The sequence below is a fragment of the Doryrhamphus excisus genome, chromosome 14 (genome assembly GCF_030265055.1).
Source record: "Doryrhamphus excisus isolate RoL2022-K1 chromosome 14, RoL_Dexc_1.0, whole genome shotgun sequence".
In the NCBI taxonomy this organism is placed as follows: domain Eukaryota; kingdom Metazoa; phylum Chordata; class Actinopteri; order Syngnathiformes; family Syngnathidae; genus Doryrhamphus; species Doryrhamphus excisus.
The window spans coordinates 9,730,701-9,746,549 of record NC_080479.1 but is presented as its reverse complement, the minus strand read 5'-3'; the positions used below and the strand labels follow the sequence as shown (position 1 = coordinate 9,746,549).

Genomic DNA, 15,849 nt, shown 5'->3' with positions numbered 1-15,849 from the left:
TTACAGAGATTAAGTTTAATCTTTTTTTTTTTATCCATAGGGATTAATGAGCTTTCAGCATCACAACAAAGCACAGCAACAGAAGACTGCAGTCTTTCATTTGAACAGCAATGGAGCTTTTGTAGTTTTTAAAATAAACAAAGGCTGTCAAATTATTACAATATTTAATCCAGTTAATCACAGTTTTCAAACTAATTCATTGTGTTTGCAACTGTGTGAATTATGGACATTTTTATTTGTTTTTTTTTCACAGAAAGACACTAAATGAAGCTAACACTTTGATTGTGGCAGAACATGAGAATCCCACTTTAAACGTGTTATGAGCCATGACAGGTTGCGTTCAAAGACAGCATGTAATTTCACATTTGGTGTGTAGATATATTTTCTGGGATTTCTACGCAGAAAATTGTACTTCTGCAGTTAAGAGTTACATTAGAGAGTGATAAGAATATCCAATAGTGTTGTTCTTTGTCTTTCTAATTTATTTATTGACCACACATACACCTGAATGCACCTCCCTGTCGTCCAGTGACAATGAGGAAGTGTCTGCGAGTTAGAGAAACATATATGCTGTTGATGCGTTCAAGCCAGAATAAAGTTAGAAAAGAGTAACTGTATTTATTCATAATTAAAATCCAGATTCTCTGTATTTTTTAATTCGCATTAAAATTTACATGTAAACCAGGGGTGGGCAAACTACGGCCCTGGGGCCACATCCGGACCACCAAGTGTTTAAATTCGGCCCACCCGTTCTTTCCAAAGTATTTTTTTTTTTATTTTATTTACATTTGTATTCAACTATCTGATCACAAGCCCAAAAGGAGTAGGCTGAAGCAAACGCTTATAAATGTCTACCCCTTTTTGCAGGATATAATCATGTTCATGCCACAGTCTTGTTTTCCCCTGTTATTATTATTATTGTAATATTATTATTATTATTATCATTATTGTTATAATCTTTATCATTATTACCATTATAATAATTATATAAATCATTAATATTACCATTTTCATCATTATAGTCGTAACGATTTTTGGATTTTTTTTATTATTATTTAATTTTACAGACTTCATTGCTTTTTGTAGAGTGCTGTATCATTCCATCTGTTGTTTTCTGAAATCCGCAGTATTTGTGCTTTTATTGTCAATTTATTAGCCCACTTTTTCCCCCTAAGTGTAACATTTACATATCATTTTCTGGATTGCATGTGTCTAATCTTGTGCATTTCATTGAAACTTAACATCCAACCTGGCATCATGGCTTGAGTAAACCTTTTGATGTTTTTTTTTTTTTTTTTTTATCAATTTGGTTATTTGATGTGGTCTGCTGTTTACAAAGTGCACCTGAAAAAAGCGACACAAGCACATATAGCAGGTTGCGTGACACTTTTACAGGTACAATAATTCCAGGTGGACTGTTAGAATTATATGTGTAAAATATATAGTCTGGCCCCCCATCAATTTTGTTAAATCAATGCACCCGTGAGTCAAAAAGTTTACCCATCCCTGATGTAAACCGTGACACTTTTTAAAAATATATATATTTCAGGATCCTGCAGCACATTGAAAAGCAACACTCATTTTAAAAGGCAGCACCAATGAATCCTTATTATAAGGCGATTTTAGCCAATCTGAAGCATCTTCAGGGGAAAAGGTGTCAATAAAAACGGTAAAAGCGTGATGCTGGTTCCAACACTGTCCTTATTTGGACATGCGAGGAAATGTAATGTCTCTGTTTCCTTGCAAATGTCAAGCTGTTTGCGGAGAAGAGCATGGTGTTATAATGGCTCTGTGCTGCTGTGAGAACAATTACACCATGTGCTATGATTAAGGCTTACACAACAGAAAAAAAAAGCTGTGCAATCAGGACGAGAGACTGACTGCTGACAACACTCGCAGTCTATTTGCTCCTAGGTTGTTTTCTCTCCACAGCTGAGATGCTGACCAAACTTTCACTTCATCATCATGCCGGCCATCCTGTTTTCTACAAAGGAATCATGAGTGAGTGGTGTTCTTGCCAAATTTTGGTAACAATGGATGGGGCATGGGTTGCGATGGGTCCCAGCGGCCCATCGGATAAGGCACCAACCTCCTAATTGAGGGCGAGAGTACCCATCTGGGTTGTGTGTGTGTTTTGATTAACCCCCTCAGGAGGGCGATAAGCATGGCCAACAGTCAACACAGTCGGGGTCCTATATAGCCAGCCACGCTTCTCTCGACACAGTAAAAGCAACCAGAATGACTCTAATATGTATTATATAACAGATGATTATGATGACGACCATTATTATGTCTGTGAAAACACCGCCTCCTACTGCCATCTAGCGTTCATATGGGAAACTACAACCCAGTTGTTCACACGTGATGACATTCAATGCAATAGCTATTAATGCAGATTCCTCCAAAGTAAATGTTCAGATAAACTATGTACAATATTTGACACAGCATGATGCACAAGTACACATATGATGTATGTATGTTTTTTTTCCCATACTACAAATTTTGCAAATTTCCCCACTGAGGAACGAATAAAGGCATATCTTAAAATAATCACAGAAAAATCACAAAAGCAAAATATTACGAGAGAAAGAAAGTTATTTTTCAATAAACGTCTTAATTGAATACTAAGGAAAAGTAAAGTTCTAATTACAACAATCAAGTTTAAATATGAAGAGAATAAAGGTGTAATTAAAAAAAATAGTCGGAATGTTAAGAGACAAAAACCAATTCGATAATTGTTTAAATATTTCAAGTTTTTTATGATTAATCTTATGTAATTTAAATATATATTATTTTACACAGTTAACTTGAGAATCTTATGACACGCCGTCATTTGGAATGCCATCAGACTGTGCAGCTATACCTAATGAAGTGAAGCTTCTAAGAAGAAACCACAATAGCAGGAGAGGTGACAGGTGACCCTTTCTTTGCGTTGCATTGCATTGTGGGATATGAAGCGTCTCATTCAAAGTCACTGAGCATATTTAGGAAGTGAACATCCTTGAATGGTCAGTAGAGGGGGCAACACGTAGAGAGATTATACATAGCATGATGCATTCAAGGACTAAAACAAAGGATTAGGTATGAGCATGCACTATTTTGAAGGCCATGCCAAGATGAATAGAGGTCATCAAGAGTGTGTGCCATGCATGGGGGGGGGGGGATTTATCGTGGATGCAGGAAGGAAGGGAGTGCTTGTCAATGCTGTTAGTCATCAGTCATGTGTCGGGCAGGCTGAAGATAAAGATGATGGTTGGATGGCAGACACATTAAGTCATGTACCTACCCAGAAAGAGCCTCTTAGGGATTCTGACCTCCTCCTCCTTAATGTCTGTCGCTACAGACAAAAAATAAACGCAACAAGTGAGGGGGAAAAGGAAGTGAGAAGAGGAGGAAGAAGGAGAAAACGAGAGCTTGGTTTGGATTAAATGTCCACCTTATTTGTATAAAATAAGCCAAGTGTATAAAATAATATAATAATCTAAGCCTGGGGTTTGGATGGATCAGTTACAAAAAACACACAAAAAAAAACAATAAAAGTTGACACATATCAAAAATATATAAACAGCCTTTTTTAAATCAGGTAAATAAAATTATATATAATAATTTTATAATTTTAAAAATATAAATAAATACTTATTTAGCTCTATAATCTCATACAAGATATTTATTCCATGCATCTCAGCTTGTATATTATATATTATACAGTATATATTATACCATCGTTTGTTATTTACGTATCCTTCTCTCCTCATGACTTTAGTGCATCAAATCCTGGAGCTGGATTAAATGTGTTGCCTTGGCAGGACAAGTTACTCTTACACACACACACACACACACACACACACACACACACACAGAGAGAGACAGACAAACACCATGTGCATTCAATCACATGACATTTAAACCCTCAGACGGCTGTTGCTAAAGCTCTTACGACCAAATAGTGATGCATTTTAGGAACCCCCCCCTCACACACACGACACACACATACAGTTTCTGACCTAGGAAGGAACGTCTTTTGGTGTTGAGTTCGGTGGCCATGCGGACGGTGGTGCACAGGTTGAGCATGATCAGCATGGTGGCGATCATGATGATGCTCTGCCACAACAGCAGCGTCTCGAAGTAGCGGCCAAATCTGAGGACGGAAAACAGAAACACTTACATGGAGGCAAACTTTTCACATTATCTTGTCTGCAATCACAATGAGATCAATGAGCAAACGATCAAAGAGCACGGCTCCCGATGCCAAACAAAACAAACGGGATTACTACCTTAAAACAGTGCCTCATAAACTTTACAGAAATATATAAATACTATATGTGACATGTGGCATTATAATTGTGTAACGTCATGATTATTTCATATACATTTCTTGTAGATAATTCCAATATGGAGCCTGTGTACCACCAGGGGAACTCCTACCACACTTTGAGAAGTACTAATCCACTATCCACAGCAATTATTGCATATTTAACATTTTAAGTTGATTTATTGGAAGTCAAAACTGAGTCAGTGACACGTGACCTTATTTTATAGTAAACAAGAATGTTAGTCTTAAGTCAATGGATTTTGGTGAATCTGGTGCTCCATTTTTACCTGAAGAGGATTCGCAGGATGTTAGCCACCAGGAGGACCAAGCACACGTAGGTGGAGAAGCCCTCGGCGTTCTGTGTACGCCGAATGTCCCGGTACTGGGGGATGTAGGGAACCACCCCACCGAACACCATGGCCCCCGCCGCCACCCATGACACCAGCTTGTTAACAGCGCTAACTATCTCCTCAAACACGTCATTTTCCATTGCGAATGCAAAGCCGGACAGACGTCGTGGCCGAATACTTTCTACTGGCTGTTGAGGGAGTTTTGCAAGATGTCTTATAAGATTGAGAAGACGCCTCTGTTGCTTTAAGATGATTGGAGTAGCATCCGTGTTTTGTCTGCATAATCCTTATACCACACAAACAAAACAGCCGCTAGCCTAAATGCCACGCCGTCACCAAGCTAGCGCTGGACAACATACAATACTGGCCGCTTGTTGGTTTAAAAAAATAAAACATGGAAAAAGTACTTGTACTCTTGACGCTTGCATTTGTAGTGTTTATAAAGATATAGCGAAGAGTTGTCCCATAAGTCCACTGTTCTGTTTTTGTCCTGCTAACGACAAAGCTAAGTTTTGCATAGACTAAACTTTATAAGCACATCCAATACACCTTCATTCATGTTTAAATGACCTTTAAATTAACAATCGATGTAACCAAAACAATTTTAGCAGCAGTTATTCCAACCCTACCGACACTGCGAGACCAATGGTGTTACTGGCAGATAGGGACCAACACTTCCTGAAACGTCACACGCTTCTCGCGTGCCAAGATGTTTGACGCTATCAAGATAATTCACCGCCATACAGGCGAAAGAAAAAAGAGTGGGATTTCAAATGAATTCGAATAACCCAAAATGACATGTTCTAGGTTACATTTGTAATATTTCTTTCAACGAAACACGTCTGCAATTTGTTGCACAGCTAATTTCGCCGTGTGTTCGTCTTTGTGGTGAGTTCACGGACGTCCTTTTTCATAGCAAGCATCACACTAAGCGGATATGAACGTTTCCAGATTAGAAACCCCAAACGCTAAAGATGAATTAAATTATATAACAACTATGGCTGACATCTGGCCATCTTTCGACTGCCACTGCCTAATCTTTTATGTAACGATGGAAACCAAAGTGACAAGATGTGGGTATTTATTTATGTAGTTCTATATATACATATATGTCGAAGGTGTTATTCATGTCACGGTGATAAACCTGTTTGTGTAGTTCAATAAATTATCTTGTAAACAAGCATGGAATCGTGCCGGATGTTAAAAGGTCTCAAAAGTTTTGTTTGCAGCCCACCGGAAATACATCATATCTACTTTCACGATAAAAGCCCGTTATTGTTAGGAAACATGTTTGAGACTTTTAGGAATTAATTAAATACGTTAAGTATTTCATTATGATATCTCTATCTTTGAACTACAATCAAAAGGTAAATATCTACATATTTAAAGCAGATAAAAACTCATAAAATGGCCTTTATTGTGAAATAGCAATGTGGAAGTATCCCTATTTTACGCATGCTAGCCAAAGTTGCGGCAAAGTTGCAGATTCTGGCTGCTGTTTACAGCTAACTTACGCTGGTGATGGATTAACTAAACTAAGCACATCTGTATTCCTTGTCACTTGAGGAAGGTGTACTACATCCAAACTGGCTAGTGAAAAGATGTCAAAAAGCGGGTGCCAAGCAACCAAACAGATGACACAGACGGTGAGTAGCAATGTTGTGATTTGTGTAGTCGTCGTCGAAGCTAGGCACTGGATGATTGCTTTTATGGTCTGAATCATCACAGATGGATGAAACAATGCAACGGCTACACGAAAGATTCCAGGCTATCTCAGAACAACTGGAAGAACAAAATATCCTTTTATAACCCTGCAAGGTTAACTGTTAATGCAGTATGCTGTTTCTCCAGTGGGTGGTGCTATCAAGACGATATAATTCAAGTGTCAGAAAAGCTTGTTTACTGTTACTAGTATATAATAATATATATCTATTTATGTATTAGAGGCGATACTGCTGTGGCTTACATCTGCAGCCCGTGTTGTTATTATGATTTCTAATATTATGGGAGATAATTTAAAAAGTATGGCGCTTGTCTCACCAAACAATTACTGCCACCTCGTGACCAATGTAGAATACTACATTCACAATTTGTGATGCGTTTTTTATTTGGCTTTTGGTTAAATTTACCTTTTCAAAAATATTGAAATGCTTAATTTAGGTAATAAATACATTCGATATGCATGAATATGCATATTCTTGACTAATAGGCTGTATTAAATCACAAATTACCTGATGAATTAATATGTTAAGCTGCAAAATTTGAACCACAATGTTGGCGAGGGATGACTGTACATAAATATAACAAAATCAACTAACAATAGGAACACAACAATCAACATGTTCACACTAGGATTGATCCAGCTATTGATATTTGGATCCATCCACTCTTATCTATTCATTCTTTGACTGCCACACTAGATGACATGGGAACACGCATCAACAGCCTTGAGAAGAGCGTAACAGAGCTCATGACCGAAGCCGGCATGGACGAGGAGCCCATTTCCAAAGTAGCCGATCTTCTACCTGACTAGTTTATTTTTTAAATTTCAATCACACCCCTTCCCAAATATTCCAACATGTGCAACTGGACAAGTATTATATGCTGAACAATATATACAATATGCATTTGCTACCTCCGTGCAACATTTAAATCCTCCTTTTTTTTGCATTTGTAAGTATTCAAAACAGGGTGATCATATGATGCTAACATGTAGCTTGCACACTTTTAAGCCAAAGACACACACGTGTGGCCTATTAAAAGCTACATGATAAGAACCCCACTCAGTTAATAGTATGACAGTATTACACGTGTTAATATTCTAGAGTGCTGATTCTCAAACTGGGGGGCAAATACCACTGGTCGTACATTTTAGAAAAATAACGATATAATTACACATATAAAAAAATGCACAATTACACATTTTGTAATCCGAGACTCACTGACATAATTTCCTGTGATGACAAACCACAGAATTCAAATCAAAATCGTACTTAAGTGCAAAAGGTTTGAGAATCATCACACTAGAAATGAGAAAAGACTTTTGGATTAAGCTATGCAAGTTAATGTGCACCTAATTGCCAAATAAAATGAAATAAATACGTTTTAAACAAACTGGTTATCGAGTTGGAAAGCATGGTAATGAAAGAGTATGGGTCCCTCTAGTGGTTGTTTTACTCATTGCAGGCAGTGTTGCTCGGCACTGACCCTGGTGCTGATTTCTTTATCATTCATTCCATTGCTTAGCTAACCCATTAATTCTATGCAATGAAATTAATATCAAACTTAATGACATAAATGCTTAATTTCACAACTGATATAATTATTATTGTTTGGAAGCTACTTATAATCATTATTATGTCATCTATTTATTCACCACATTATAATTGTTATTGTTTATTATTATACGGGAGCCAGGAAACAACATTTCGTAGGCACTTTTACTGCTGTGTTATTGTGCAATGACAATAAATAAATTCTATCCATCTATCTATCCATCTACCCATCTATCTATCTATCTATCTATCTAAACCATATGTGTTCTACTCATGGTGGGTGCAGTTGCAGCATCGGAGCTCCAGGTGTCAGTATTTATCAAAACAAACATTAACTGTGTATATTTTTCGTTCGTGTGTGCACCCCTGCTGCGTGTCCTTCAAATCCAAAAAAGTAAAAAAAAACAGACTAGCCATTTTTGTCAAAGCGGCCTGCTGATTGGCTGGCGGTGTTGTCATGACAACCAGGACAGCCGCACACCATCTTCAGCATGTTTTGACATATTCTCAGGAAGTTTTGCAGGACAAACGAGGAGGAAAGAGAAGGGTTAGTGGGGTGTCTGACGTTCATTGCACCGCGGTGAGCTGTGGAGCGGCGAGTGGGTGTGAGTGGATGCTGAGAGCTTTGACCCCGTGGCCCACGTCCGGGAACACTTGATAGTGTGTACTTGTGCTCCTCATTCACCCTCTCTGTCTAACCGTACTTTTGCACACTTCACTTTGCAGGTGAGGCACAAAGTAAATGTCAATAGTTTCAAGTGGCTTCAATTCTCATCAGCACATCCTTGCATTGTCGATGTGTTCCGTTTCACCCTTCTCCAGCTTCCATATGCATACATGCGGTGGGCTAGGGGGCCCACCTGTGTGCCCCCCGACCACCTGAAGCTCTTTGATACCTGGTGGGGCTTTAATCTGCCGTGCTCTTGCCCACTTTGAAGTGAAAATCCCTGCTTTCATTCTCTCTCACGCTCACACATACACGGGTCGCCATCTGGTATCTTTGTGGCCGTAAATTCTCCTCCATCCTGCCCCCCCACTCAAAAAAAAGAACAGCCAGACTCTCATTCATACATGCTACTTTATTTCGTTGTGCCCTCAGGCGACCTGTAGCCAAATTTAGCCCCGCAGTTATTTCAGGATCTTTATAGCATTCATCATCTTCTGTCTGCTCTGATATATTTCTATCTACAGGAATAGAAACGCACCATCGCAGGCCATTTCACACATCACAGAGGCAGCACCCAGGTTTGGTCAAGTTAAAGAGCAAAAAGGGTCAAAATGATATGGCATACAAATGGAACTGTGATTAGAAGCTTCTACTAGTCAGAGTAGCGGCGTTTCCAAATAAAATAGCCAAGTGTTGACTCTTCCTGTCTCTGACTCGTGTCTCGTACTTCTGTCTCTTCTTTACCTACTATGTGTTAGTGTTGGTGAAAGATGGGTACGTCCTGCGGGATCGGTGCCCAGCAACCGACCCTTATTTTGTCGCCATGGAAACTGAGTCAGCTTCACTTGTAGCCATGTTGTGTTTTCCCGTGACAGGTATGTGTGTGTGTGTGTACGTTTGTTTGGACTGTGTGCAGACAGAGAGATGGAAAGGAAGTGTGTGAACAGGTGTGTTTCCTTTGCTTCTATTTGCAAGGATATTGTAGTCATACTGCTGATTTTATTGTGCTATATTTAGGCCTGGCTGCTAGACACTCAGATTCGACCCACCATATTGTTTTAGGTGGCCCACAAAAGCCTGGAAATATTCATTCATTCATTCATTTTCTACCGCTCATGAGGGGTACACCCTGGACTGGTGGCCAGCCAATCACAGGGCACATATAGACAAACAACCATTCACACTCACATTCATACCTATGGACAATTTGGAGTGGCCAATTAACCTAGCATGTTTTTGGAATGTGGGAGGAAACCGGAGTACCCGGAGAAAACCCACGCATGCACGGGGAGAACATGCAAACTCCACACAGAGATGGCCAAGGGTGGAAGCCTGGAAATAATACAATTAAAAATCATTTATTTTATTTTGTTATTTGTAGTATTTAAAGTAACATTTTTGATATTTTAGTTGTATTATTATTCATTTTACTTTACACTTTTGAATGATATATGACAGGGGTGCTCACAGTTTTTCAGCATGCGAGCTACTTTTAAAATGACCGAGTCAAAATGATCTACCCACTACAAAAATGCAAAACATCTATTTATTTTCAAATGTATTGAGGATTATTTGTACGTACAATGTATGTTGATGTACCTTACACAACCAAATGAGCCAATATTGCAAAACACACATAATTAACTATTAACATTTTTTGTAATTACCTGAGTTTACTTTGATGACTTGCACTGAATTGAACCAGCCAGGGATGCATAGTCCGGACAGTAGCTGCTGATAGCCAGCCTCAAGCACACTTCCAAATGTTTATCAGTCATGGATAATATCCGTATCATAATATCCGTATAATATTCCATATCCGTATGGAAGTCATATGTTTTTTGCCTTTTTACTTGGTCCAGTTTTTGCCTTTTTACTTGGTCCAGCTCCTTCACTCATTTTAGTGACCATAAACTTTAGCGAGGGCTTAAAATCTCGCAATTCGCCGACTAGCTTAGCACTTTGCATCGTTGTTTACGCATGAGCAATGACCTAAAGGTCAAAATTCAGTTGTCTTCTGATTGGTTGTCCTGTATGTCAATCAAGTAACGGGGATGGATGATAGGCTGACATCGTAAGTTCTGCTGCACTTAGAGACGTTGTTTGATTTGATTGGTCGCCCGAAGGTCAACATTCAGTTGTCATCTGAATGGCTGCCCTGTATATCAATCAAGTGACGGCATTGATGCTGGGATGATATTTTTGTAATGTCACGCCGCGATCGACCAGCGATCGACCAGTACCACCTCCGCGATCGACCGGTAGCTCGCGATCGACTTAATGAGCACCCCTGATATATGATATTAAGTAAATAGTGGCGCCCCCTATGGGATGTTGTCAATATGATGCAAAGGCATGCTAAACACATAATAATAACCACTGTTGTATAACCTCACAGTTTAAAAACCATTAGCAAAATGCTCAATGACTCATGGAACTCATAAAACACAGACTTTGCTTCTATAAAATGAGACAAGAATTTAATGTTACTTTTTAAAAAAGCTAACATGAAAAAATATGACAATATAATGCAATCTATACTCATTTAATTTCTACACCCTATTAGTCTATGCAACTGGCCCCGCCTCCACCCAGCGACTGTACAGTACAACTGACAAAAGGGCTCACTCCGCTCATGCCGTTGTTCTATGGACCAAAAGTGCCAAGGTCCTGAAATAAATGCAGTACATTTGTTTGATTATTGTCCTATATAGGCGTAGAAATCCTTTCAAATTGTAATCTGGTGAGATCTAATGACACCCCTGCTTCAGGACAATTAGTTGCTAAGTAAGTAGCTTGATGGCAACCATTTTTCAACCAATCTTGCTTTTTACACACACGTGTTTGTCAGTCCCCTGAAGGTGTCTACCACATTTATTTTATGGAGAGGGGTATTGATCAGGGAAAGGAATTACAAGTCAGTCTGACTTAAGGAGGTTAAACTTTGGGTATTTGTTAACGGTGCCCCCATGTGGTGGATTTGTTGGACAAGTTAACACCACAGGCGGTCTAGCGCGCAGACCTCACAGCTAGGAGACCAGGGTTCAATTCCACCCTCGGCCATCTCTGTGTGGAGTTTGCATGTTCTCCCCGTGCATGCGTGGGTTTTCTCCGGGTACTCCGGTTTCCTGCCACATTCCAAAAACATGCTAATTAGGCTAATTGGCAACTTCAAATTGTCCATAGGTATGAATGTGAGTGTGAATGGTTGTTTGTCTATATGTGCCCTGTGATTGGCTGGCGACCAGTTCAGGGTGTACCGAAGACAGCTGGTATAGGCTCCAGCACCACCGCGACCCTTGTGAGGAAAAAGTGGTAGAAAATGAAATGAATGAATGAACACCACAGGCGTGCATTTTATGGCAGTGGCTCAGAGGACTGGAAGTGAGTATAGATCAGCGGTCTCAAACACACGGCCCGCGGGCCAAATGTGGCCCGCAGGACGCTAGTTTAGGCCCCCGCCTTGATATGAAAGTTTAATGTTAGTGTTAGTCTGATATGGATGCTGTATGGTATCATGTACCCAGAAAAAAATATTACATTTGATTAATGTTCATGTTAAAGGTTAAATAACTGTTAATAGTTATCCTCCCTATCCGTGTGGAAGTGGTAAGTTTTTGGCTTTTTAAGTTTAAAGGAAATTACTTGGAGGCTACCATTTAGGTCGCTAGCTCTCTAGTTTGCAAGTTAGCATGTGTCACAAGACCCTGCAGTTGCGCAATATGTTGTAAATAAAAAGAGAATAAATGTGACTATAGTCGTGTTTTGTCATGTCTACAGGGCTCTAATAATGCTTTGTTCATTTTAATCAGAAAAAAACCCAACTATATGTGGTTTCTTAAGTTTTTATTATTTGCTGTTTATTATTATTATTATATTTATTTATTACTGATTGATTGATTTTCTTTATTCTTGATTTGTTTATTTATTTTTTGTGTGTAGAAAAATAAAAATTAAGATATTTGAGAACAGTGGAATGTTTTATCAGAGCTTTTATTGTAGAAAATCTGAACCAAAGCAAAGTTTATTCATTTTTCTGTTTTTAATAAATGCGTTTTTTTTTTTTGAAAACCTGATGCGGCCCAGCCTCGCCCAGACCCTAGCTCCAGTGGCCCCCAGGTAAATTGAGTTTGAGACCCCTGGTATAGATGAAAGTAACAATTATCCGCTGACCAATCATCAGACAGCGTGTCCAACTCCACCCATCCACAAACATTTGTCCACTCAAATAGACGCCTTGGGCTAATATTTTGGTTGTTTAGCAAGACAAATATTAGAAAGAGAGGGCCAAAGCTAAACAAAGCATCCATGCCTGTGTAGCGTACCAGCATAGTGCTCAGTGAAGCCTTACGGATGCATCAAGGTGTGGAGAATCTTTCTGTTCCCTCCCTCCTTCGTTCCATCTTCTTCTTTCTCATTAACGCAGCTAATTAAGGATCTGTCAGACGACCCTCCCACCCACTCTCCCTCCTTTCTGTCTATATAGAGTCACAGGGCCAGAATCGCTGTCCAATCGGAGGTGATCGTCATGGTTGCCGACCCCTCCACTCGTCCCTCCCTCACCCCCATTCCCCGCCACCATGTCATGATTAAGTGGCTCATTGCCCAAGGTGCTTCATCCATTGCTCTGCTTACAGACAGGCTCATTAACATCTGCCAACTTTATCTACAGCGAGGTAGAGTCCTTAGCTCGGCCAATGACTAAGTAAGCCCTCAGCAAGGTTGGGATTTTTTGGGGTCAGGGTGTTACGACTTTGGCCACTACGTTGCACTAATAGTGCTAATTAAGAACTCTATTCTCCCTGCATACGTCTTTATGTACAGTTAATCGGTGCGGTATAACCAGGTAGCCTTTATGAAGACGATTGCATTGTTGTAAAACTGCACTGAATCTAACAGGGATGTTCCTATTATTTGGGTTGGTATTGGGAGTTTAGCGACCCGTGAGAGTCGAAATACTTTCCCCTCAGGATGATGCGGTGCAGTTCTACACCACAACCACAATGAAGCACTTCATTATGGTGTACTTCCTCACAGTTTGCCCTCCACTGCAATAGACGCCGTGCCTCAGTTAAACAAATAAATGAACCTTGACTATATGCTGAATTACAGAGGGGAACACAATTACAGGGGTTTTCTCTCCATAAAACTTTTTCACATTTATCAGTATATTCCAATATAGTCATGTACTACAGTATTACAATGTACTACAATATGTATGTATATATACTATGTGCCTCACAACTAGGAGACCAGGGTTCAATTCCACCCTCGGCCATCTCTGTGTGGAGTTTGCATGTTCTCCCCGTGCGTGCGTGGGTTTTCTCCGGGTACTCCGGTTTCCTCCCACATTCCAAAAACATGCTAGGTTAATTGGCCACTCCAAATTGTCCATAGGTATGAATGTGAGTGTGAATGGTTGTTTGTCTATATGTGCCCTGTGATTGGCTGGCCACCAGTCCAGGGTGTACCCCGCCTCTCGCCCAAAGACAGCTGGGATAGGCTCCAGCACCCCCGCGGCCCTCGTGAGGAAAAAGCGGTAGAAAATGAATGGATATACTATGTGTGTGTGTGTTTTGGTTGAAAATACAGCACAAAGAAGAGAAAAGGTGAAGGACAAGAGGAAGAAGAGGAGGATGGGATCGTCAGAGGTGAGAGAGGAAAACGGGAGGAAAGAGGAGACGGGAGGCAGTTGGACGGAAGAAGTGTCCTTAGGAGCAAAAAAAAAAAAAAAAAAGGTCAATTAGACAGTTTACAGGCTGGATCACACTGAAACACACACACAGGTTGGTGTCGATTTCATTATCCTGCCACAGGTTCTGCCCAAGATAAACAAAAACATTAGCAGGGGACACTGTGATGTGATAACAGTAGCTTAGAATAGCAAAAGTTTTTTTTTGTTGTAAAAGTGAAAGAACTGCAAAGACCAAGAGACAGCAAATGCAAGACTGGCGAGTGATACGAGCGGAAGCGGAGGATGATTGGGTAAGGACGGGCTTGACGGCTTGTCTCCCGTGGCAACCTGGTGTTGCTGATGGACACACATGAACAGCCATGAATATTCAGGAAGGGAAGGATTCATGCTATATTCATGCCATTTTCAATTAAGCATGCTTCAATTACACAGCCACTGTTCTGTTTCACATCAATTAATGGCTTTTTCAATTATACATATTTGAATTAGACACAGGCAAAGACAGGACGCTCTTTAGTTATTTAAAAAGAAAGAATGACTGTATTGTCCGTAATATGGAAGTCATCTGAGGTATTGAAATGGAATTTTAATACGATCTTGTGGTTTATTCTGGTGTGCAAACTGGAGTCAAACTGGTCGGTCATTTTATCGGATAATCTGAGCCCCAGTCAAAGTGAGTAATGCTCACCTTGGACTGAAGGACACAAACACCAAAGACTCCACTCTGTGTGGGCTGCATTGGTGCTCAAGATGTGATGGACACCACCACGCCCCGAGAGACACCCCTGCTGACCTTGAATGATCGATCCAGCTGTTCCACGTTGCTGCATTTTTTCCCCCTTTTGTCACATTTTTTAAAATGGGAGTCAAATATCCCAAAATATAGAATAAATTGTTATTATATTTATATAATATATATAATATTATATATAATATATATTTATATAATAATATTTACATAATATATAATAATAATATTTATCTAATATATAAATATTTTATTGGAAAAAATGAAAACAAAATACTACTGCTAATAATACATGGCTATAATTGAAACTTAAACCCACGCAAAATGATAACACAAATTTTCCAATGACAGTTTTACATGGATAAAACCATTCTAAATGCATATAAACGCCAAATCAAGACCACTGTTCCCAAAGGCACAAAGTGGCAGCGAGACACCACACAGACACCGTCTTCCTGTTTTGAGTTCTTTCTTGTATTCGATAGTTTCTAACTTTATCATCAAAATGTTGGCACTTGGAACCAAATTCCATATGGTGCAATCAGTATCAATCATTTACAGCTTACCTCTTTAGACTGCAAATAAACACTGTAGTGAGACTTCAATGGGACATACTGTATTAACCATCTTTGAAGTATGACAATCCACCCCCCCCACCCCCCCCGCCTGCAGAGGACTGATTTGTGGTCGTGCGATTGACAGAGCGCTGCAGCCATTCAGGCGAAAGAGCGCTGCCTCCCCTGAACGCTACAGCCAATGGTGTCGCAGGGGAGGGCAAGTTGATGCTAATGTGTTGGCAAGG

The 15,849-nt window shown here is 39.7% G+C and overlaps 1 protein-coding gene across 4 annotated transcripts in view; it reads right to left on the bottom strand.

The window, feature by feature from the left end:
* LOC131102048 (solute carrier family 66 member 2) overlaps window positions 1–5,490 on the bottom strand; it is a 40,188-nt gene extending 34,698 nt beyond the window's left edge. Inside the window, exons 1-3 of one of the 4 annotated variants that reach the window (XR_009119389.1) lie at window positions 4,600–5,490; window positions 4,005–4,138; window positions 3,287–3,337 (exon numbers count right to left, since the gene is read on the bottom strand). Coding sequence is in view for 2 of the 4 variants with exons in the window: in XM_058047527.1 (XP_057903510.1) it covers window positions 3,287–3,337; window positions 4,005–4,138; window positions 4,600–4,802 (388 nt within the window). In the remaining 2 variants the exon portion in view is untranslated. The remainder of the gene's footprint in view (window positions 1–3,286; window positions 3,338–4,004; window positions 4,139–4,599) is intronic. The other 3 variants (XM_058047527.1, XR_009119390.1, XM_058047528.1) reach the window with 3 other exon arrangements.
* Window positions 5,491–15,849: the final 10,359 nt, after the last annotated feature.